The following is a 25,413-nucleotide window of genomic DNA, read 5'->3' on the forward strand; positions in this document are numbered from 1 at the left end:
ATATTTATATTGGTGCGAATCCAAGAGTTACTCATGGAGTAAGGTTAGGATTCCTAGGATATTGTCCTTTCTACAAGAGGGTTTAGAAAAGGGCTTATCTGCTAGTTCGTTAAAGGGACAGATTTCTGCTCTGTCTATTCTTCTACACAAACGTCTGGCTGAAGTTCCAGACGTTCAGGCTTTTTGTCAGGCTTTAACTAGGATTAAGCCTGTGTTTAAGACTGTTGCTCCGCCGTGGAGCTTAAACTTAGTTCTTAATGTTCTTCAAGGCGTTCCATTTGAACCCCTTCATTCCATTGATATCAAGCTGTTATCCTGGAAGGTTTTGTTTTTGATGGCTATTTCCTCGGCTCGAAGAGTCTCTGAGTTATCTGCCTTACATTGTGATTCTCCTTATCTGATTTTTCATTCAGACAAGGTAGTTCTGCGTACTAAACCTGGGTTCTTACCTAAGGTAGTTACTAACAGGAATATCAATCAAGAGATTGTTGTTCCATCACTGTGTCCTAACCCTTCTTCAAAGAAGGAACGACTTTTGCATAATTTGGACGTAGTCCGTGCCCTGAAGTTCTATTTGCAGGCAACTAAAGATTTTCGTCAAACTTCTTCCCTGTTTGTCGTTTTCTCTGGACAGAGAAGAGGTCAAAAGGCTTCGGCTACCTCTCTTTCTTTTTGGCTTCGTAGCATAATACGTTTAGCCTATGAGACTGCTGGACAGCAGCCTCCTGAAAGGATTACAGCTCATTCTACTAGAGCTGTGGCTTCCACCTGGGCCTTTAAAAATGAGGCCTCTGTTGAACAGATTTGCAAGGCTGCGACTTGGTCTTCGCTTCACACCTTTTCAAAATTTTACAAATTTGACACTTTTGCTTCTTCGGAGGCTATTTTTGGGAGAAAGGTACTTCAGGCAGTGGTTCCTTCTGTTTAATGTTCCTGCCTTGTCCCTCCCTTCATCCGTGTACTTTAGCTTTGGTATTGGTATTCCATAAGTAATGGATGACCCGTGGACTGACTACACTTAACAAGAGAAAACATAATTTATGCTTACCTGATAAATTTATTTCTCTTGTAGTGTAGTCAGTCCACGGCCCGCCCTGTCTTTAAGGCAGACCTAAATTTTAATTAAACTCCAGTCACCACTGCACCCTATGGTTTCTCCTTTCTCGTCTGCTTTGGTCGAATGACTGAATATGACATGTGAGGGGAGGAGCTATGTAGCAGCTCTGCTGGGTGATCCTCTTGCAGCTTCCTGTTAGGAAGAGATATATATATATAAGTAATGGATGACCCGTGGACTGACTACACTACAAGAGAAATAAATTTATCAGGTAAGCATAAATTATGTTTTTCATGCTGGAACAGATACGTTGCAATTCTCGCAGTGGGAAAACAAGGCCTAAACTCCATTAGCTCTTAGTAGATCCACTGACGCGTTCAATTAAAACATTTTCCTCCTTACAAAGAGAATATAATCTCCCAAATGGTCATTTCTATGCTTAATTTTAATTATGTCACTACGTAGGGACACTGATCAGAGACAACACAGATTTTTAGATATGGATCTCCCTTTCGACTTTTATAAAATGGTTAGGTTTTCCTTATTTGAAATATATCAGGCTTTTTTACAAAAGCGTCTACAAATGCTTCAACCTGCGCTTTTAGCAGGCTGGGAGAGGGGAGGTATCCAGGGGATTACGTAGGTAATTGCTCGGGAAGGCTTAGAGAAAATAAGGAGGGCCACTTTGTCTGCAATGTTTAGGGAATCCCAGGTTCGGCTCCTACATACGGCATATCTGACGTCAAGAGGAATGGCCAACTGGGCCACTGATTGGCCCAATAAATGTTCTAAATGCTTTTTTAGAATCCTCAAATCTAATGCATTATATGTGGGCCTGCCTATCAATAAACCAATTTTGGGGTAAAATCCAATACTGGATTCAAAAAAAATTAAACATACCAATTATATTACAACCAGATAGCATCTTATTTATGCACTGGGAATCATAGTACAGACAATTTGACCTATATTAAGTTTATTAATTCTAATTGCCAGGAAATGTATCTTTAAACAGTGGATTAAGAGGACTGCATCCTCTCTTATTTAAGAAGCATGTTAAAATCACAGTTGTTCATCGAACAATTGGTTGTAAGACTAGATGTACAAAATAGACTAAACCCCTTTCTACAAAAATGGTGCAGATTAATTTTAACATTTGAATTGGAACTACAAAGACAAATTCTTTTACCATTTTGTGCTAAAACCATATTTTTAGAAGACTCTTTGTGAGGAGGGTGGTCACATATATTTGCCCTTAAGTGAAATTTAATTTAGTGACATTTAATGATGGCCGGAGCCTCCTCTCCCTTTTATAAAAAAAAAATCTCTCTCCCCCTCTCGCTCTCATTTGCTGGGTCCCATTGCTGGAAGTAAGTTCAAACTGTAATAACACCTGTTTATGTGAAATACTCTGGCAGGAAGCTTATTTGTGCTCACTGTTTAGTTATTGTTTAGTTACTGTTTATTGTTTAAAAATGTATTTAAAATACAGTATAAAAATCTTGGAGTGACTGCAGCATACAGGCTTGCCTTACCTCTGATAATAAGATGGTTATTATTAGATCAATGGACAATGCCCAATGTAATGTATATCTTAATGACTATCATGTATGTTTGTTAACCCTCTTTCAATAAAAAGAATAAAAAATAAGATAATACTAAAAATACCTAGCATAAATTTCAACATGAAGTTCTTTTGTTCATGTCTGGTCCTGGTTAAAGGGACATTAAACACTTTGAGATGGTAATATAAAAAACATTGTATATATATATATATAAAAAATCCTCTACAATATACTTTCATTATTATTTTTGTACTATTTTCCTGTAATTCCATTCTGAAATTGTGAGCTTTTCAGTTCCTGTTCGAAATGGTGCAGAACACTGTCATATTCCACACAGCCATTGGCTGCACAATTTAGTGACCTATTTATAACTGTCTCTAATTGGCCACAGCAGAGAAGGAAACCTAAGTTACAACATGGCAGCTCTCATTGTTTTATATACACTAAAACTTATTTTGTCACTATTTTAACAGCTAATGAAACTTTAACAACTAAATCTACAGGTTATTCTCAGACTAATCTTTTCATAAAAATGCATCATTATATCTAGTATGTATTTAGTGTTTAATGTCCCTTTAATAAGGTCTCCAATCACTATGTGTATTCTTTTAGCTCATATAGCTGTCAATATCTTATTATCAGCATTGAGTAGTGATATTGGGCTATAAGATTCAATTTTGTCTTCCTCTTTTCCTGGTTTCCAAACAAATGTGACATACTACTGAGAAATATGGTATTATCACGAAATGGTAAAATAATTTGTCTTTGTACATAATTTTGACGGTAAATTTAACTTTTTAAAATAAAAATTTATAAAGATCTGTTAATGTTACCGGGATATTTTTTCTGAATATTTTATAAAATTCATTGGGCAGTTTATCCTGGCCCGGCGCTTTATTCATAGTACTATTTTTAATAGTTTGCGTTACCTCTTCTAATGTAATTTGCAAATTAATGCTTTCTAATTGCTCTTCTGTAAGGACAGGGGCAGCAATTTTTTTTCCAGGCGTCATCTGTTTTTGATTAATATTAGTATAAACCTTTCTAAAATGTTCTAATACCTGCTCACTTATATCATTTGCTGCATTTTTTTCTCAGTTTTGGCCAGATTAGATAATAATTTGTCAGATTTATCCCCAAATTTATAAAATAGGCAATTGGTCTTTATTTGTTGGAATGCAGCTTTTTGAAGTAAGAAGAGGCCCTTTTCTCCTGTTAAGTGTAGTCAGTCCACGGGTCATCCATTACTTATGGGATATTAACTCCTCCCCAACAGGAAGTGCAAGAGGATCACCCAAGCAGAGCTGCTATATAGCTCCTCCCCTCTACGTCACACCCAGTCATTCTCTTGCACCCAACTAATAGATAGGATGTGTGAGAGGACTGTGGTGATTAAACTTAGTTTTTTATATCTTCAATCAAAAGTTTGTTATTTTAAACGGCACCGGAGTGTGTTGTTTTCTTCTCAGGCAGAATTTGAAGAAGAATCTACCTGAGTTTTGTGTATGATCTTAGCGGACGTAACTAAGATCCATTTGCTGTTCTCGGCCATTCTGAGGAGTAAGGTAACTTCAGATCAGGGGACAGCGGGCAGGTTCACCTGCAAAGAGGTATGTTGCAGTATATTATTTTCTAAGGAATGGAATTGACTGAGAAAATACTGCTAATACCGATATAATGTAAGTACAGCCTTAAATGCAGTAGTAGCAACTGGTATCAGGCTGATATGTATGTATGTTTACACTTAAGTATTTCTGGGGAATGGCACTTCACTGGGAAAATACTGTATGCATATAACTTTTAGCCTAACTTGCAGTGTGAGCGACTAGCAGCAGGCTTTTAATGACATTTCATAAATTAGATTTTAAACGTTTGCTGGCATGTTAAATCGTTTAATTATCTGAGGTACTTGGTGAAAAATTGTTTTGGGCGTTATTTTCCACATGGCTGTCGTTTGTTTTAAATTAAAACAGTTTACTGAGCGTCCCTCACTGTTGTATTGTGAGTGGGAGGGGCCTATTTTGGCGCTTTTACTACGCATCAGAAATTCAGTAACAGTCTGCCTTTTTCTCCCTGCATGATCCAGGACGTCTCCACAGAGCTCAGGGGTCTTCAAAACTAGTTTTGAGGGAGGTAATCACTCACAGCAGACCTGTGAGACTGTGCTTTGACTGTGATAAAAACGCTTATATTTTCAATTGTTATCCGTTTTTTCTGATATTAAGGGTTAATCATCCATTGCTAATGAGTGCAATCCTTTGCTAAATTTATGCTTTTTACTGTGAAAATTTGGTTTCTATAACTAATCCGGTTCATTGTTATTCAACTGTGACAGTTTTTTGTGTGCTTCTTAAAGGCACAGTAACGTTTTGCATATTGCTTGTAAATTTAGTTGAAAAGTATTTCCAAGCTTGCTAGTCTAATTGCTAGTTTGTTTAAACATGTCTGACACAGAGGAATCTCTTTGTACAATATGTTCAAAAGCCAAGGTGGAGCCCAATAGAAATTTATGTACTAATTGCATTGATGCTACTTTAAATAAAAGTCAATCTGTACATGTTAAGCAACATTCACCAGACAACGAGGGGGAAGTTATGCCGACTAACTTGCCTCACGTGTCAGTACCTGCATCTCCCGCTCAGGAGGTGCGTGATATTGTAACGCCAAGTACATCAGGGCGGCCATTACAAATCACTCTACAAGACATGGTTAATGTTATGACTGAAGTTTTGTCTAAATTGCCAGAACTTAGGGGTAAACGAGATCACTCTGGGGTGAGAACAGAGTGCGCTGATAATGCTAGGGCCATGTCTGATACTGCGTCACAATTTGCAGAGTATGAGGACGGAGAGCTTCATTCTGCGGGTGACGGATCTGATCCAAATAAACTGGATTCAGACATTTCAAATTTTAAGTTTAAGCTGGAAAACCTCTGTGTATTACTAGGGGAGGTGTTAGCGGCTCTGAATGATTGTAACACAGTTGCAATCCCAGAGAAAATGTGTAGGTTGGATAAATATTTTGCGGTACCGACGAGTACTGACGTTTTTCCTATACCTAAGAGACTTACTGAAATTGTTACTAAGGAGTGGGATAGACCCGGTGTGCCTTTCTCACCCCCTCCTATATTCAGAAAAATGTTTCCAATAGACGCCACCACACGGGACTTAAGGCAAACGGTCCCTAAGGTGGAGGGAGCAGTTTCTACTTTAGCTAAGCGTACCACTATCCCGGTGGAGGATAGTTGTGCCTTTTCAGATCCAATGGATAAAAAGTTAGAGGGTTACCTTAAGAAAATGTTTGTTCAACAAGGTTTTATATTGCAACCCCTTGCATGCATTGCGCCTGTCACGGCTGCGGCAGCATTTTGGTTTGAGTCTCTGGAAGAGACCCTTGACTCAGCGCCATTAGATGAGATTACACACAAGCTTAAAACCCTTAAGCTAGCTAATTCATTTATTTCTGATGCCGTAGTACATTTAACTAAACTTACGGCTACGAATTCCGGATTCACCATTCAGGCACGCAGAGCGCTGTGGCTGAAATCCTGGTCAGCTGATGTAACTTCTAAATCTAAATTACTTAACATTCCTTTCAAGGGGCAGACTTTATTCGGGCCCGGTTTGAAAGAAATTATCGCTGATATTACGGGAGGTAAAGGCCATGCCCTGCCTCAAGACAGAGCCAAACCTAGGGCTAGACAGTCTAATTATCGTGCCTTTCGTAACTTCAAGGCAGGAGCAGCATCAACTTCCTCTGCTCCAAAACAGGAAGGAGCTGTTGCTCGCTACAGACAAGGCTGGAAACCTAACCAGACCTGGAACAAGGGCAAGCAGGCCAGAAAACCTGCTGCTGCCCCTAAGACAGCATGAAGTGAGGGCCCCCGATCTGGAAACGGATCTAGTGGGGGGCAGACTCTCTCTCTTCGCCCAGGCTTGGGCAAGAGATGTCCAGGATCCCTGGGCGTTGGAGATCATATCTCAGGGATATCTTCTGGACTTCAAAGCTTCTCCTCCACAAGGGAGATTTCACCTTTCAAGGTTGTCAACAAACCAGATAAAGAAAGAGGCGTTTCTACGCTGTGTACAAGACCTTTTAATAATGGGAGTGATCCACCCAGTTCCGCGGTCGGAACACGGACAAGGGTTTTACTCAAATCTGTTTGTGGTTCCCAAAAAAGAGGGAACCTTCAGACCAATATTGGATTTAAAGATCCTAAACAAATTCCTAAGAGTTCCATCGTTCAAAATGGAAACTATTCGGTCAATCTTACCCATGATCCAAAGAGGTCAGTACATGACCACAGTGGATTTAAAGGATGCTTACCTTCACATACCGATTCACAAAGAACATTACCGGTATCTAAGGTTTGCCTTCCTAGACAGGCATTACCAGTTTGTAGCTCTTCCCTTCGGGTTGGCTACGGCTCCAAGAATCTTTACAAAGGTTCTGGGCTCTCTTCTGGCGGTACTAAGACCGCAAGGAATTTCGGTAGCTCCGTACCTAGACGACATTCTGATACAAGCGTCAAGCTTCCAAACTGCCAAGTCTCATACAGAGTTAGTACTGGCATTTCTAAGGTCGCATGGGTGGAAAGTGAACGAGGAGAAGAGTTCTCTCTTACCACTCACAAGAGTTCCCTTCTTGGGGACTCTTATAGATTCTGTAGAAATGAAAATTTACCTGACAGAGGACAGGTTAACAAAGATTCTAAATGCTTGCCGTGTCCTTCATTCCATTCAACACCCGTCAGTGGCTCAATGCATGGAGGTAATCGGCTTAATGGTAGCGGCAATGGACATAGTTCCTTTTGCACGCCTGCACCTCAGACCGCTGCAATTGTGCATGCTAAGTCAGTGGAATGGGGATTACTCAGATTTGTCCCCTACGCTGAATCTGGATCAAGAGACCAGAGACTCTCTTCTATGGTGGCTTTCTCGGTCACATCTGTCCAGGGGGGTGCCCTTCAGCAGGCCAGACTGGACAATTGTAACAACAGACGCCAGCCTACTAGGTTGGGGCGCTGTCTGGAATTCCCTGAAGGCTCAGGGATCATGGACTCAAGAGGAGAGTCTCCTTCCAATAAACATTCTGGAATTGAGAGCAGTTCTCAATGCCCTTCTGGCTTGGCCTCAGTTAGCAACTCTGAGGTTCATCAGGTTTCAGTCGGACAACATCACGACTGTGGCTTACATCAACCATCAGGGAGGGACAAGGAGTTCCCTAGCGATGATGGAAGTATCAAAGATAATTCGCTGGGCAGAGTCTCACTCTTGCCACCTGTCAGCGATCCACATCCCAGGAGTGGAGAACTGGGAGGCGGATTTCCTAAGTCGCCAGACTTTTCATCCGGGGGAGTGGGAACTTCATCCGGAGGTCTTTGCCCAAATACTTCGACGTTGGGGCAAACCAGATATGGATCTCATGGCGTCTCGCCAGAACGCCAAGCTTCCTTGTTACGGGTCCAGGTCCAGGGACCCGGGAGCGGTCCTGATAGATGCCTTGACAGCACCTTGGACCTTCAGGAGTGGGAGTGGGAACCCTTCCCGATGCTTCCTCGTTTGATTGCCAGGATCAAACAGGAGAAAGCATCGGTGATTCTAATAGCGCCTGCGTGGCCATGCAGGACCTGGTATGCAGATCTAGTGGACATGTCATCCTGTCCACCTTGGTCTCTGCCTCTGAGACAGGACCTTCTAATTCAGGGTCCTTTCAAACATCAAAATCTAATTTCTCTGAAGCTGACTGCATGGAAATTGAACGCTTGATTTTATCAAAGCGTGGAATTTCGGAGTCAGTAATTGATACCTTAATACAGGCTAGGAAACCTGTTACCAGGAAAATTTACCATAAGATATGGCGTAAATACTTACACTGGTGCGAATCCAAGAGTTACTCATGGAGTAAGGTTAGGATTCCTAGGATATTGTCTTTTCTACAAGAAGGTTTAGAAAAGGGTTTATCTGCAAGTTCTTTAAAGGGACAGATCTCAGCTCTGTCCATCCTTTTACACAAACGTCTGTCAGAAGTTCCAGACGTTCAGGCTTTTTGTCAGGCTTTGGCTAGGATTAAGCCTGTGTTTAAGACTGTAGCTCCACCGTGGAGCTTAAATTTAGTTCTTAACGTTTTACAGGGTGTTCCGTTTGAACCCCTTCATTCCATTGATATCAAGCTGTTATCTTGGAAAGTTCTGTTTTTAATGGCTATTTCCTCGGCTCGTAGAGTCTCTGAGTTATCAGCCTTACATTGTGATTCTCCTTATCTGATTTTTCATTCAGATAAGGTAGTTCTGCGTACTAAACCTGGGTTCTTACCTAAGGTAGTCACTAACAAGAATATCAATCAAGAGATTGTTGTTCCATCATTGTGCCCTAACCCTTCTTCAAAGAAGGAACGACTTCTGCACAATCTAGACGTAGTCCGTGCCCTGAAATTTTATTTACAGGCAACTAAGGATTTTCGCCAAACTTCTTCCCTGTTTGTCGTTTATTCTGGACAGAGGAGAGGTCAAAAAGCATCTGCTACCTCTCTATCCTTTTGGCTTCGTAGCATAATACGTTTAGCCTATGAGACTGCTGGACAGCAACCTCCTGAAAGGATTACAGCTCATTCTACTAGAGCTGTGGCTTCCACTTGGGCCTTTAAGAATGAGGCCTCTGTTGAACAGATTTGCAAGGCTGCAACTTGGTCTTCTCTTCATACTTTTTCCAAATTTTACAAATTTGACACTTTTGCTTCTTCGGAGGCTGTTTTTGGGAGAAAGGTTCTTCAGGCAGTGGTTCCTTCCGTATAAAGATCCTGCCTGTCCCTCCCGTCATCCGTGTACTTTAGCTTTGGTATTGGTATCCCATAAGTAATGGATGACCCGTGGACTGACTACACTTAACAGGAGAAAACATAATTTATGCTTACCTGATAAATTCTTTTCTCCTGTAGTGTAGTCAGTCCACGGCCCGCCCTGTTTTTTATGGCAGGTCTAAATTTTAAATTATACTCCAGTCACCACTGCACCCTTTAGTTTCTCCTTTCTCGTTTGGTTTTCGGTCGAATGACTGGGTGTGACGTAGAGGGGAGGAGCTATATAGCAGCTCTGCTTGGGTGATCCTCTTGCACTTCCTGTTGGGGAGGAGTTAATATCCCATAAGTAATGGATGACCCGTGGACTGACTACACTACAGGAGAAAGGAATTTATCAGGTAAGCATAAATTATGTTTTCTATTTTATGATTGATATATTTATCCCACAAAAATGTATTCTGGGTGTTATATCTGTCATAACTATTCTTCACCCCTTAACCTATATGTATGTATATATACGTTGTGCGGTACCTTGCCTATAGTACCGCACAATGTGTGTATATACTGTATATATGTGTGTGTATATATATATATATATATATATATGTTGGAGCGTCGGGATACTGCAGTAATCTCGGCTATTAAGTTACAGCCGAGAGCTAGAGTTCCTGAGCTCCAGATATCTACCCGCATATGGAACTAGAGTTTGATCGGTGCTCGCTTCCATACGAGGGCAGATGCCCGATTGTTCCTAACAGTGACACTATGTAATTAGCTACATTAGACCTTTTCTTGTTCAACCTGTACACCCAGCTCTCGTCTAGTGTTCGCGCCACACGTAGCTCCACCTCCTCCTCAGGAAAACTCAAACTCTTATACTTCTTACTAGTAAACCTTTATCCCACTGCTGCCCTGGGGTAGGTGGCTATTCCCGCAAGTGTTTAGGTATCTCCTCTTCCTTCTATCTCCATTTCCCCCTGAGCACCATCATAGTTGCTTGCATCCTTTTTGGTTCCAATTATTTAGGTTTTACCTGTTCGTTTTAAATGTGCAATAATGACGTAATTAATGGTGTAATATAGAGGAAAATACTATGTGAAATAAGCAGTGATATTTTATTGTATATGTTTGTTAGTACCGAGTGCTAACTTGTAGTTAGCTAAAGTGATTTGTCACTAGAAACTGCTGCCCCAAGCACATATGTGTACAGTATATAGTGCGGCACAAATGTATAGCCATTACCCTTCATATCTCTAATTACTGTAGTAAAGTCCATGCTGTCATGTGTGAGCAACAGGTAACACTTTCTTACATTTTCTCCGCAGGGTGGGACTCTGTGAGCGACTGGAAGGATGTGCTGTCTGGTGGAGAGAAGCAACGTGTAGGGATGGCGCGCATGTTTTATCACAGGTCAGACGGTCCAGCTAAGAGCATTTTTTCTGCGTAATATCAGATGTAACCACAAGGGGTGTGTGTAGTCTTCCTACAGGCCTTTGAAGCAACCCAAACATAAATATTATGTTATAGAGCTGAAAATCTTTTTTCTATATCTGACCCAGCAGTTTCCTCTTTCTACTATTAGACTAACATTCCTCCCCAGCACTTCAAGAGCTTTACCCATGGAAACCTGTAAGCAAGGTTTCCTTATCAATAAGGCACAGTTATATCCCTCTAGGCACAGTGGGCAAGGGTCCCTTTTTAGTGGTTGTGGCTAAATCCCTGTAGACACAGTAAGCAAGTGTTCATTATCAATCAGGTACAGCTATATCCCTCTAGGCACAGTAAACAAGGGTTCCTTTACAGTGGGTCTGGCTATATTCCTCTAGGCACAGTAAGCAAGGGTTCCTTATCAGTGGGTGTGGCTATATTCCTCTAGGCACAGTAAGCAAGGGCTCCTTATCAGTGGGTGTGGCTATATTCCTCTAGGCACAGTAAGCAAGGGTTCCTTATCAGTGGGTGTGGCTATATTCCTCTAGGCACAGTAAGCAAGGGCTCCTTATCAGTGGATGTGGCTATATTCCTCTAGGCACAGTAAGCAAGGGTTCCTTATCAGTGGGTGTGGCTATATTCCTCTAGGCACAGTAAGCAAGGGTTCCTTATCAGTGGGTGTGGCTATAATCCTCTAGGCACAGTAAGCAAGGGTTCCTTATCAGTGGGTGTGGCTATATTCCTATAGGCACAGTAAGCAAGGGTTCCTTATCAGTGGGTGTGGCTATAATCCTCTAGGCACAGTAAACAAGGGTTCCTTATCAGTGGGTGTGGCTATATTCCTCTAGGCACAGTAAGCAAGGGTTCCTTATCAGTGGGTGTGGCTATATTCCTCTAGGCACAGTAAGCAAGGGCTCCTTATCAGTGGATGTGGCTATATTCCTCTAGGCACAGTAAGCAAGGGTTCCTTATCAGTGGGTGTGGCTATATTCCTCTAGGCACAGTAAGCAAGGGTTCCTTATCAGTGGGTGTGGCTATAATCCTCTAGGCACAGTAAGCAAGGGTTCCTTATCAGTGGGTGTGGCTATATTCCTCTAGGCACAGTAAGCAAGGGTTCCTTATCAGTGGGTGTGGCTATAATCCTCTAGGCACAGTAAACAAGGGTTCCTTATCAGTGGGTGTGGCTATATTCCTCTAGGCCACTGGTTTTCAAACCTGTCTTCAGGCCTCCCCAACAGTCCTGGTTTTCTGGATAACCTTGAATGAGAGCAGGTAAAATAACCATGTTTACTAATCAGCTAATTATTTCACCTGTGCTCTAGTTCAGATATCCACAAAATGTGGCCTGTTAGGTAGACCTGAGGACAGGTTTGAAAACCAGTGCTCTAGGCACAGTAAATACGGGTTCCTTATCAGTGGGTGTAGCTATATCCCTCTAGGCACAGTAAGTAAGGGTTCCTTATCAGTGGTTGTGGCTATATCCCTCTAGGCCCAGTAAGCAAGGGTTCCTTATCATTGGGTGTGGCTATATCCCTCTAGGCACAGTAAGCAAGAGTTCCTTATCAGTGGGTGTGGCTATATACCTCTAGGAACAGTAAGCAAGGGTTCCTTATCAGTGGGTGTGGCTATATCCCTCTTGGCACAGTAAGCAAGGGTTCCTTATCAGTGGGTGTGGCTATAACCCTCTAGGCACAGTAAGAAAGGGTTCCTTATCAGTGGGTGTGGCTAAATCCCTCTAGGCACAGCAAGCAATGGTTCCTTGTCAGTGAGTGCAGCTATATCCCTCTATGCACAGTAAATAAGGGTTCCTGATTAGTCGGTGTGGCTATATCCTTGTAGGCACTGTAAGCAAGGGTTCCTTATCAGTGGGGTGCAGCTATATCCATCAAGGCACAATTGGGCAAGGGTTCCTTATCAGTGGGTGTGGTTATATCCTAGGCAAGTAAGCAAAGGTTCCTAATCGGTGGTTGTAGCAATATCCCTCTAGGCACATGGGGCAAGGGTTTCTTATTAGTGGGTGTGGTTGTACCCTTCTAGGCATATTGGGCAAGGGTTCCTAATCAGTGGGTGTGGCAATATCCCTCTAGGCACATGGGCAAAGGTTCCTTATTAGTGGGTGTGGCTGTACCCTTCTAGGCACATTGGGCAAGGGTTCCTAATCAGTGGGTGTGGCAATATCCCTCTAGGCACATTGGGCAAGGATTCCTAAACAGTGGGTATGGCAAAGTCCCTCTAGGCATATAGGGCAAGGGTTCCTAATCAGTTGGTGTAGCAATATCCCTCTAGGCACATGGGCAAAGGTTCCTTATTAGTGGGTGTGGCTGTACCCTTCTAGGCACATTGGGCAAGGGTTCCTAATCAGTGGGTGTGGCAATATCCCTCTAGGCACATTGGGCAAGGATTCCTAATCAGTAGGTGTGGCAATATCCCTCTAGGCACATGGGGTAAGGGTTCCTTATTATTGGGTGTGGCTATATCCCTCTAGGCACAGTGGGCAAGGGTTTCTTATTAGTGGGTGTGGCTGTATCCTTCTAGGCACATTGGGCAAGGGTTCCTTATTAGTGTGTGTGGCTATAACCCTCTAGGCACAGTAAGCAAGGGTTCCTTATTAGTGGGTGTAGCTATAACCCTCTAGGCACAGTAAGCGAGGGTTCCTTATCAGTGGGTGTGGCTATATTCCTCTAGGCCCAGTAAGCAAGGGTTCCTTATCAGTGGATGTGGCTATATTCCTCTAGGCACAGTAAGCAAGGGTTCCTTATTAGTGGGTGTGGCTATATCCCTCTAGGCACAGTAAGCAAGGGTTCCTTATTAGTGCGTGTGGCTATAACCCTCTAGGCACAGTAAGCAAGGGTTCCTTATTAGTGGGTGTAGCTATAACCCTCTAGGCACAGTAAGCAAGGGTTCCTTATCAGTGGATGTGGCTATATTCCTCTAGGCACAGTAAGCAAGGGTTCCTTATCAGTGGATGTGGCTATATCCCTCTAGGCACAATAAGCAATGGTTCATTGTCAGTGAGTGCAGCTATATTCCTCTATGCACAGTAAACAAGGGTTCCTTATTAGTGGGTGTGGCTGTATCCTTCTAGGCACATTGGGCAAGGGTTCCTAATCAGTGAGTGTGGCAATATCCCTTGAGGCACCTGGGGTAAGGGTTCCTTATTATTGGGTGTTGCCATATCCCTCTAGGCACAGTGGGCAAGGGTTCCTTATTAGTGGGTGTGGCTATATCCCTTTTAGCAGATTAGGCATTTGGTCCTTTTCAGTGGGATGTATGGCCCAGTAATCATCATGGTTGCTAATATGTTGTACCATTTATGTAAGGATCAAAGTGATTCACCCCTTTTGTCTCTGCTGTTTGTGACCTATGCAGACCCAAGTATGCACTTCTGGACGAGTGCACAAGTGCCGTGAGCATTGATGTGGAAGGAAAGATATTTCAGTCTGCAAAGGATGCTGGGATAGCCCTGCTGTCCATTACCCACCGCCCCTCTTTGTGGTAAGCTTCTGATGTATTGGTTGCTATGCTGTCTGTGTAATGGGACTTGTGTGTGGTGTCATAAGTGTGAGAGCAGGACGAGGAATTGGAAATTCCATTCTAAGTTCTTATAGAAAGATTTTTGTTATTATTATTATAATTAGCTTGTGCTACCCCCTTGTGTTGGTATTACATTTAATTGTAAGAGTTGTATATGGCCCCCTGATCTTTACACTAATGTGTTGGTTGTGGTGGGTCAGAGGGCCAGTCTGTGGGTTATTAGGTTGCTCCTACTAGGTTGTATTTGTTTAAAAATATATAAGAAACGTTAATAAGTTTAAAATTTGTCAAACTCCTCATTCAAAACTGCACCTGTATACAGTTAAAAATACCAACTAGAAAATTAAAAAATTATGAGGAGCGCTCAAAGATGGCTAAAGACAATCTGCTTTATTTATACCACACACAAATAAATATTCAAAACATTTAAAACAGAGTGCGCACTCTTAAACACAAACTATGTTAATAAAAAATATTTTCATCAAATGTTTGATTACGCTAGAACCTTTGGGACATTATGAACTATTCATATTTCTTTTAACAATAAAAAGTCTTTAAAAAGTCCTTTAAATAGAATTGTCTCTCAATTCCCTTTTAATAAGCAACAGAAAACTCTTGTGGGTTAAAAGGCAGTGTATCACACAGTTCCTTTGAGACAATGATTTCCTCTATTGGCCAATAGGATTTCTTGCTTATCATTACTTTTCACATTCAAATTGTAACGGTTTTATCAATTATAAACAATGTGTCCCAAAAAATGTGAGTCTTTGTTAAAATCTCCCGACAATTATGCCTAGGACTTATTTGTTACCTTATTCTTTAGAATCGCTGTTTTGAGAGCGTCACTGTGCTGTATCTTCTGTCACAGCTGTTCACACATATGTTCTGATGTTATTCAAAGAAATCTCACGATCCCCGCCTTCCGATGACAAAGAGTACCTTACCTCTCTTATGTCTCCAGGCACAAAAAGGATTTCTTTCTTTTTCCTTTCTTTTTCCTTTGATCTTCTTATTTAGAGTGGGTAATTTATTTCACCTCGCTCCAATCTCCGGTTTGCCTGAACGGACCTTTCACAGCGTCCGTGATCTCGCTGTCTAATCCGGAAAGTTCCGGTTTGCTTGTCCTTTCGTCCGGCTTGATCCTTTCAATGTTTCATCTGCAAACTTTTAGTGTTTTATCATCAACGCGTTTCCGGTCGCAATGAGCCTTTTTCAAGATGATTTCCTTGAGTCGGTCCTTCCTTTTTATAGCTTTTGTTAGGTTACTATCGATTGCTTTGCTTATTTAAAGGGATATTTTTAAGGTCGTTTTCATTAAACCTACACCTCAAATAAAATATTATACATAAAACAAAATAAAAAATATAAAAACTATTTATATATTATATACAATTGTTTTAAAAATGAACTCAGTATTAATTATAAAAAGTTATTCTTAAAAATGTCATTCATACAAATTTATTGTTCAATTAATTGTATTATACAAAATCCTAATCTATTTTTGTAATTTTGCTTGTGTTATCATTTATAATCTATCTTATATTTATTTGGAGAGAATGTTGTACTTTTTCAAATATCAAGAGATATTTTTTCTTTTCTTAAAGGGATATTAATGTGATTGTTTCACAATTAAAAACATAATGGTTTCTATATATATTGGAGGATCTATGTTAAAGAGATCCTGTTACCATTTCTTTAAAACCTTATATTAATTTATAATACCAACATATATTGGAAGATCTATGTTAAAGGGATTCTGTAACCATTTCCTTAAAACCTTATATTAATTTATAATACCAAAAATTTGTATATTACAATTGTTAATTTGTGTCCAAAGCAAACAATAACAACTATATATTATATAAAAAATTAATATTTTAATAAAAGTATTTATTATTAAAATTTGAAATTATTTTCTGTGTATTAGGGGATTAAGATCTAACTCCGCATTTAGTCCTAGGGGATGAAGTGTTTTAAAATGATATATAAGTTCAGCTTAATTATATAATAGATCTTCTTCATGCTTGCCCCCTCTCCAATTTTTCTTAACTAGCTTTATGCCCCAAAATTTAAAACCAGATGTACTTTGATTATGTTTTTCTTTAAAATGCTTTGATAACAGATGTCCTTCAAATCCCTTTTTAATGTTGTTTAGATGTTCACATATTCTATCCCTCAAGGGTCTACTAGTTTGACCTAGGTACTGTTTTAAACACGAACATTGTATTAAATAAATTACATTTTTGTCCCTACACCTAATCATGTCCTTTATTTTATATTCTTTAGACGTTACAGTTGATTTTACTTCTTTTGTTTTTGAACTATGTTTACAAGCTGTGCATACATGACAAGGGTAAAACCCTGACAGACTTTTATTATATAAATCTACTTGTTTTTTGGTATCTTTTTGTTTAAATTCACTCGGACACAATATGTTTTTAAAATTCTTTGCTTTTGTAAAAATTATTTGTGGTTTATCATTCAATTCTTTCCCCATAATTGGGTCCATTTTTAAAATATTCCAATGTTTCTTTAAAATATTGTTCAATGTGTTATGCTGATTATTATAGGTAGTTATAAATGGTACAAATATCTTTGATTCTTCTTTATTCTGAGTTTCCTTTTTCTTTGTTAGAATAGGTTGTATTTGTTTGTCAAATGTTGTCTTGTCTCTTACAAGTTTTGTATCATTGTTTTTAAAGATAAGTTAAGTGTTGCGCTGGTAAACACCCTTGCACATATACAGTCTGTCACCATCAATGCGTTTCAACTTATTCCACAGCTTTTTCAAGATTGGAATACGGCGAAACGCGTTGATGGTGACAGAGACTTTGTTAGATTTCACAAACATTTCCAAGGATAGCAAAAGATTGCTTTGGATAAAAAAGGACTCTTTTCTTGTACGATCCTTTTGTAAATCTCTGCGTAGAGTAAGGATCCTTAAGATAACGGAATTACATTCCATACCGCAATTCCAGGATTGGCCTCTAAGAATCACATGGGTTATACGTGAGCTGTGAGTAACCAAGTATCCAGGAAACTACGACGGAGCTTTATAGACACCTGTGCCACGGCTCTAGTGCGGTAAGTTGCTGGCCACTAGACACCTACTACTCTGAATCAAGGTAGTCACTTAGAGGTGTAAAGTCCGTTTGTTTAGGCATTGGTTATACTGCCAATAAAGGATAAAAAAGAAGTTCCTCATTATTTTAATGTTTGGAAGTACAGAGGGCTCAAAGTTTTCTAAGATACTGCATGCTGGTATAAAAAGCAATACTATTATCATCTATTACATACAACGTTGCCTTCTGAGATATCCTACGAGTGACCCATAATTGGTTGTCTAAGGAGACATTAACGTTTACAGAGTGACCCGTAATTGGTTGTCTAAGGATAGATTAACTTTCACATTGTGAACATTCTTGTAACAAATGGCTTTACTTTAACAAGTTGATATCGACTACGCTGCCAAAAAGATATCTCACAAGTGACTTATTAACGCTTCTCAGGCATTCATAACTTTATTAAAGGACCAGTCAACACATTAGATTTGCATAATCAACAAATGCAAGATAACACGACAATGCAATAGCACTTAGTCTGAACTTCAAATGAGTAGTAGTTTATTTTATAACAAATTTCAAAGTTATGTATATTTCCACTCCCCTTGTACCATGTGATAGCAATCAGCCAATCACAAATGCATATACATATAGTCGGTGAATTCTTGCACATGCTCAGTAGGATCTGGTGACTCAAAAAGTGTAAATATAAAAGACTGTGCACATTTTTTTTAATGGAAGTAAATTGAAAGGTTGTTTAAAATTACATGCTGTATTTACATTTGCTTGACTATTATAAGTAATTACTAGGTTAAGCCTTTGAAATAATCAACTTTAGAGGGCCCTGAAAAGGGGCATGGGTCCAAAGCCGATCTGGCATTAGGTTATTTTCTTCTTTTTTTTTTTTTTTTTGGACTCTTGCATATTTGTTTTTGGATATATTGTGTTAAATTACTTAGTAAGGCATAACGTGATAAGGTGAATGTAACAAATTTTTGTGTTAATATGCTGGATTTAAAAAAAACAATAAAAATAAACGTAAAAAAAAAAAAATTACATGCTGTATCTGAATCATGAAAATTTAATTTAACCTGAGTGTCCCTTTAAGAAGTGTATGCATTTTTTATGGTTTTAAGTTGTTTTCATTATTCCCCTTTTTGTTCTTAAATAAGACTTCTCATTTGATCATCGTTTTGATAGAAGTTCTATAATGACCGGTCATTTTTAATATTTTTAACAATTTTATGCAGTATTTATATGTGTTTAATAAGTATTAAATCTTGTAATAACAGATTGCAAGAATTATTCTTAGATTATTGATTTAAATTATCTACATTTTATTTCTAATAGTACATACACTTCACCCTGTAGCTGTTAGCGCTCATATATTATCTCTTACTTTTGCATCATTGTTTTACTTATATCAGTTGTACCCATGGCTAATAATACTGTGTGATGGGTTATTATGGTTCCTGGACACTGTGGCTGTGTGTATGTTTGTTTAATGTAGCAGAACAAACATACACCTATGGAGTCCATGCTACAGAGATCACCTGTGATCCACAGTCACATAAATAATTAAGTATCATAGTTACACATTTCTGGCTACTAACTAAGCCTTTTTAAGACCTAGCCACTGAGCCTGCAGTTACTGACCCTATTGTCAGTGTGTTCAGCAGTGTGAGCTATAATGTCACATGACGGCACATAGCAAGAGCAGCTTAAGATAGAGCACGCATTTCTCTTTCCAATTCTCTTCCATTATCTAACTGGGCACAATCTTTTTATATGCACACTTTCTGAAGCACCAGATCCTACTGAGCATGTGCAAGACTTCACACAATATATGCATATGCATTTTGTGATTGACTGATGGATGTCACATGATGCATTGGGAAGGAAAGTGTAACTATCTTAGAAATTTGTCAGGAAAAAAAACTACTACTCGGGGGAGGAGCATGACTACACTTTAGGACCGTTCCAAAGTCCCACTCTTGTAGCTGGCATAAAAGGGATGGATAACCTCTTCACACCCTTCGCCATACCTTAGCACCGGTCACTGTAGTGGCCCCTCTCACAAAACGTAGCTCTCACGCGCTGCAGCTGAGGAGATCACAGCATAAGGAAAACTTGCTAGGGAGAAAAAGGCAACCATCCTCCCTACACTGTGGGACCCCAAGCTGCAGCGCAAAAGACAGGACTCCCGCACATGGGCGCAGTGAGTACACAATGCTCAATATAGCCAGGCAGAGAGTTTAGTGCTTTCTTGTTATGATTCCCTCTTTATGCTGCAAGGACCCCAATTGAAGACTCATTATAGCCCAAGACTACATAAGACTTGCTCATATGATATGAGAGAGACTCTGAAGCAGTGTTGTAACAGAGGCTCTTCGTAAGTTTTCATTGTAGAAAACCACAATACAGGCTCCCTGCCGAGAAGGTACTGCGGCTGAGCCCTTTAATGTTGAGGGATTAAGAACAATAGGAGTAAAACTCACTAATAGACACCACATTATACACCTGAAAAACGTCACTTTCTATTAATTTTATACTTATTGCGGCCTGAACTTCACTTCGTCATATACAGACCCAGCAGGTTGCCACACTTGGATATACATCCTGTTTAAAGACTTACTCTATAGACTTAGTAGGCCCAACTATCAATCCTCTCATTACCACGTGACAGTAGGCCTCATTAAGATGATTAGGAAATCATACATATATAAATTTTCACTAGTGAAACATCTATATACTAGCTGGGGCACATACACTGCAGAGAGCTTGGTGCATATCCTATCTTTCATTAAGGGCCCAATTCTTTAAAGCTCTCTGATCTGGTGAGATTCTATAATAATGTTCGCAATTACTTCTATTCCCCTAGTGACATTTTAAAAGGCCTCTTTTTACACTGGAAATAGGGTGTCTCGCTAAGGGGCATATACTGCATTTTTGTATGGGGAGGAGATGAGTACATTACAAAAGTGCACAATGAAAATCGTAATTTAAAAATCATACAAAAACAAATAATTTGAACAATTCACACAAAATAGGCAAGAAACATTTTTATTGTTAAGGTGCATCAAAAATAATTAACAAAATTGTTCACCAAAAATCATATTTTATCAAAAATGTAAATATTTGTACGGAAATGACACCGAAATAAATCTTATTAAATAGGCAATGCGTAATTTAAGCACACTTGTAAAAAACACATAGAAATTCGTACTTAAAAATACAAAATGGAAAGTGTAATTTATTTATTTTTTGTAAAATCGTCTATTAAAGGACACAGGCAGGATGTATTCAGAATGGTAAAAGGTACCCAAAAGAAATACAGCTAGAAAGGGCACACAGGACCCTAAGCCCAGGCCACCACCAAAAGCACCTCCAAGGGATATTATTGTTCATCTGCTAAACTTTAAAGATAAGGAGGAAAAACGCAAACACTAAGGCTCCACTTACTCATGCAGGGATACAAATTTTCTCTGAACTAAGCCCCTCTACACTGCAGAAGAGATGATCCTTTAAGCACATCATCGATGTTCTTCGGGCCACCAGAATAATTTATTGTTGGGGCTTCCTTCTTTATAAGTAAAATTGCTACAAAAGAAGACAAAACGCCTGGATACAGATCACAAGAGGATTTACCTACATTGTGTACAACGCTTGATATCACCGTTAGATCGCCTTCACCTTCTTTTGAGATGTCTCGAGAAATACGGCAAGAAGAGCAGTTGGTAATGGACAAAACCAATGACACTAACAATTGAAACTTAAATATTGAAGATTACTCTCACCTCTAGTAGTTACCGCAGTAATTACCCCATAGCGTATGCTTTGTATCCTTTGATGTTATATTATGTTGCTGCAGTATGAGGCTACTACAGCTGTACTTTCTTCTTAAATTTTGGTATTTATAATAATTTCAATGCGAGCAGCTGATTTTGAATGTCCGGTTTCATAACATTCCTACACAACTTTGCTCCATTTTCTTGTCCCCGCTATTGTGTTTCCTATTCAGTTCCCCTACTGTCCATTGTCAGGTTATTCATTTTGAGTAAACTACACTGCATTATGAAAATAATAGTCATGATAAGGAGAGGGTTACAAACTCCACAAATTAGTACAAGTTTAATATATAATTTTTCTTTAAATTTGTATTTTTTGTAAATGATTATTAGTTTTGTGTTTTGCTTCCACGTTTTCTACACTTGGCCTGCTCAGACTAACATCTCTTATTACAACAGGGTACTGCGGGGGCGGTCTCCCAGTCGTAAAATCCTCCTCTATTCACATCATTAAACTTCTCCCCCTCCTCTTCTCCCTCCCCTTTTTCCATACACATCTCTGATTGAGAAAGATTACCTAGAAGATGTAGAAGGAAACACAAAGGGTCTAAAAAGAGGTCTCTAATGATTATGGAATTATGTAGACACAGCGGAGATATATAATTCTTGCAGGAGACACATTTTAGAAAAGGGCAAGGAGCCGAAGTGATATAGTAAAAAATTCCCAGTAGCTTCAAGAGAAATGGGGTGGGCATAATATTTCTTAACCAAATACCATTTAAACTTTTACATCTAGAAAGAGACCTGGAAGGTAGGTTTATTATTATTATTGTGAGCTTCTTATTTGGCCGCCCGGTAACACTCGCAAATGTTTACTTCCCTTACAAGTCCCAAAATACCTTTTTCAAAGCAGTAGCTAATCCGATTCTCCTAAATTTGAAGGGAATTCTAATATTAGGAGGGGTTTTGTTCCTATAGACCCTGGGATCGACACCTTAACGGATCCTTGACAGGTTCCCAAAAAAGTCCTTAAGAATCTGTGGTCTTAATTTATATTACTTATATATTCATCATTCATGGTTTACTCTTCTTCCCACTCTTAGAGACTTTACGCAAGAGTATAGCTTATGGGGATGTGAGCAGAATGTAGACTACTTTTTCCTTGACCAGCTGTGTCTGTCTCTGGTGAAGTTGATTAAAATTTTACCAATAACCTGGTCAGATCACCCACCAGTGTTGTGTGATATGGCCTGAAGCCCCTATTGTGCCCTTGGATGATTTGAAAGCTATCTTCATTGCACGTAAGTGGTCTTCAGTTTGGTTACAAGTTCAGGAAATGCATTTCAGATTACTTTTGTGTTGGTACCTTACAGCTGCCAGACTCAAACCCATATACAAACACACAAGTGGGTTATGCTGGAGGGGGTGTGGTTAAGAAGCCACATTGCTCCATATCTGGTGCAGTTGTCCTTGTTTATCCTCCTTTTGAGCAGCTACCATCCAGGCAAAGTCTGTGATTTTGGGTATCCCATTCACAAAAGTTCCAAACATTCTACTTTTTCACAAATTACCAAAAACAAAAAGGAACAGTTATTATTATACATAATGTTTTATAGGGTGAAAGCCATCATTCCAGAAAGGTAGAGATCCTTCAAGGTGCAGACTTTCAGAGACTGGAGGGTCCAAGCGGAGACCCTCCTACAGCTAGAAAGATATCACTACACCAAATCAGAACGGTTGAAATTCACAAATTCATGTTGGAAAGATGGTCACATATACAAAAGTATTTATAGAACTATCTTCTGTTGTTAAAATCATTACTTTTAGTGGTTTCTGCAATGCATGTAAAGTAAAATGAGACCGTATAAATTTATCAACCTCTTCTATTCACCCCCTCTATGCATTACTGAGGGCCTCCTCACTTCTGGGAATACTGAATATGAGTTTCTGCCAATTGCTCCTAGCGAATTAAGTCTAGAGCTTAAATTAAGTTAATTAAAATTTTGGCTACAATTTGGAAATATGTTACTTTGTTTTCAAGTTATATAATGTTGTACTTTAACAATATTTTTTTGATGTTATAGATTTTAAAGTGAAGGTCAATTTTCTACTAATGGACTACCACAATGCATTGATCCATGATCCAGCTATAGTTTTTTTCTTTTCTTTATCTAATTTTTTTTTAATATAATATAACATTTTAATGAAAGTAATTACCATATCTTACTGCAACTCCTCCCCGCACCACTTCCTTGTTTTCTATTTGGGACGTAGTGAGCCCCTCCCACACGCTTCTACGTCGGCCTTAAGAGCGTTCACGATAGTCCCAATCATTTGCACATGCGTATACTAACTTCTTCCGTGCATGCATCAAAACTTACGCAAGCGGTCTGGTTGCTTTTTGTATCGGGTTGTATAAATTCAAAATACGCATGCGCGTCTCATGAACGAGCATGAGAAACTACTATATCAGAAGTTTAACGCATGCGCAGTACGATTGAGTCACGTTTAGAGTCGGAGCTTCATTCCCCCGGGGGGGGAAACGGCCATTGGACGATTGAATAGGACTAGCTTGTCAATCACTTGAAATAAATGGCGGACGGAGGATAGAATGTTAAAAGAAGGTAATTAGAAGGTAAAAATAAAGAATATTTATATGGGAGTGTTAATAAATGATGAATTAAGGTTAAATGGCCATGATACCCAAATGTTGAAACACTTGAAAGTGATGAAGCATAGCTGTAAAAAGCTGACCGGAAAATATCACCTGAACATCTATCTCTCTATGTAAAAAAGAAAGATATTTCTTTCATGTAATTGGCAAGAGTCCATGAGCTAGTGACATATGGGATATACAATCCTACCAGGAGGGGCAAAGTTTCCTAAACCTCAAAATGCCTATAAATACACCCCTCACCACACCCACAATTCAGTTTTACAAACTTTGCCTCCTATGGAGGTGGTGAAGTAAGTTTGTGCTAAGATTTCTACGTTGATATGCGCTTCTCAGCAATGTCAGCGAATGTCAGAGGGACGTGAAGGGAGTATCACTTATTGAATACGATGATTTCCCTAACGGGGGTCTATTTCATGGGTTCTCTGTTATCGGTCGTGGAGATTCATCTCCTACCTCCCTTTTCAGATTGACGATATACTCTCAATTTACCATTACCTCTACTGATAGCCAAACCAGTACAGAAACAGTTATCTGCTATATGTGGATGGGTGTCTTTTGGTAAGTATGTTTTTTATTACTTAAGACACCTCAGCTATGGTTTGGTACTTTATGCATTTATATAAAGTTCTAAATATATGTATTGTACTTATATTTGCCATGAGTCAGGTTCATGTATTTCCTTCTGCAGACTGTCAGTTTCATATTTGGGTAATATAAACATCTTATATAGAAAAAAATTTCTTACCTGGGGTTTAGTCTTTTTTAAATTGACTACTTCTTGCAAATTGCGGGTGGCATTAGGCCCGCGGGTGCGTCAAATGCTAAACTTTATTGCGTAATTCTTGGCGCGAAAATATTTTTGGCGCGGAATAATACGTCTATGACGCAACTTCATAATTTCCGTCGTCATACTTGATGCCGAGACCTTTCACACGGTTGCGTCATTAGTGACGCGAGTGTGTCATTTCCGGTTATTTTTGGCGCCAAAAAGTTTGTTACGTTGTGCGTCATACTTGGCGTCAAACTTTTTCATTATTTCAATACCCCATTGATGTTTGCCTCTTGATTTTTTTCTCTATCAGAGGCCTATGCTATTTGCTTTTTTTCCCATTCCTGAAACTGTCATAAGGAAATAGATAATTTTGCTTTTTATGTTGTTTTTTCTCTTACATTTTGCAAGATGTCTTTATCTGATCCTGCCTCAGAAGTTTCTGCTGGAACATTGCTGCCTGACATTGGTCCTTCCAAAGCTAAGTGCATTTGTTGTAAAATTGTTGAAATTATTCGCCGAATGTCATTTGTAATAGTTGTCATGATAAACTTTTACATGCAGTTAGTGTATCCATCAGTAATAGCACATTGCCAGTTGTAGTTCCTTCAACTTCTAATGTGCATGATATACCTGTAATTTTTAAAGAATTTGTTTCTGATTCTATTTTGAAGGCTTTGTCTGCATCTCCACCTTCTAATAAACGTAAAGGTCTTTTAAAACTTCTCATTTAAT

General features: G+C 39.4%; 1 protein-coding gene across 1 annotated transcript in view; it reads left to right on the forward strand.

Annotated features, from left to right (window-relative positions):
• Window positions 1-25,413, forward strand: part of ABCD1 (ATP binding cassette subfamily D member 1) — a 225,147-nt gene that overhangs the window by 118,678 nt on the left and 81,056 nt on the right. Inside the window, exons 8-9 of the mRNA XM_053695941.1 lie at window positions 10,746-10,830; window positions 14,218-14,343. Of these exons, the coding sequence (XP_053551916.1) occupies window positions 10,746-10,830; window positions 14,218-14,343 (211 nt within the window). The remainder of the gene's footprint in view (window positions 1-10,745; window positions 10,831-14,217; window positions 14,344-25,413) is intronic.

Source organism: Bombina bombina, chromosome 12 (genome assembly GCF_027579735.1).
Source record: "Bombina bombina isolate aBomBom1 chromosome 12, aBomBom1.pri, whole genome shotgun sequence".
NCBI classification, from domain to species: domain Eukaryota; kingdom Metazoa; phylum Chordata; class Amphibia; order Anura; family Bombinatoridae; genus Bombina; species Bombina bombina.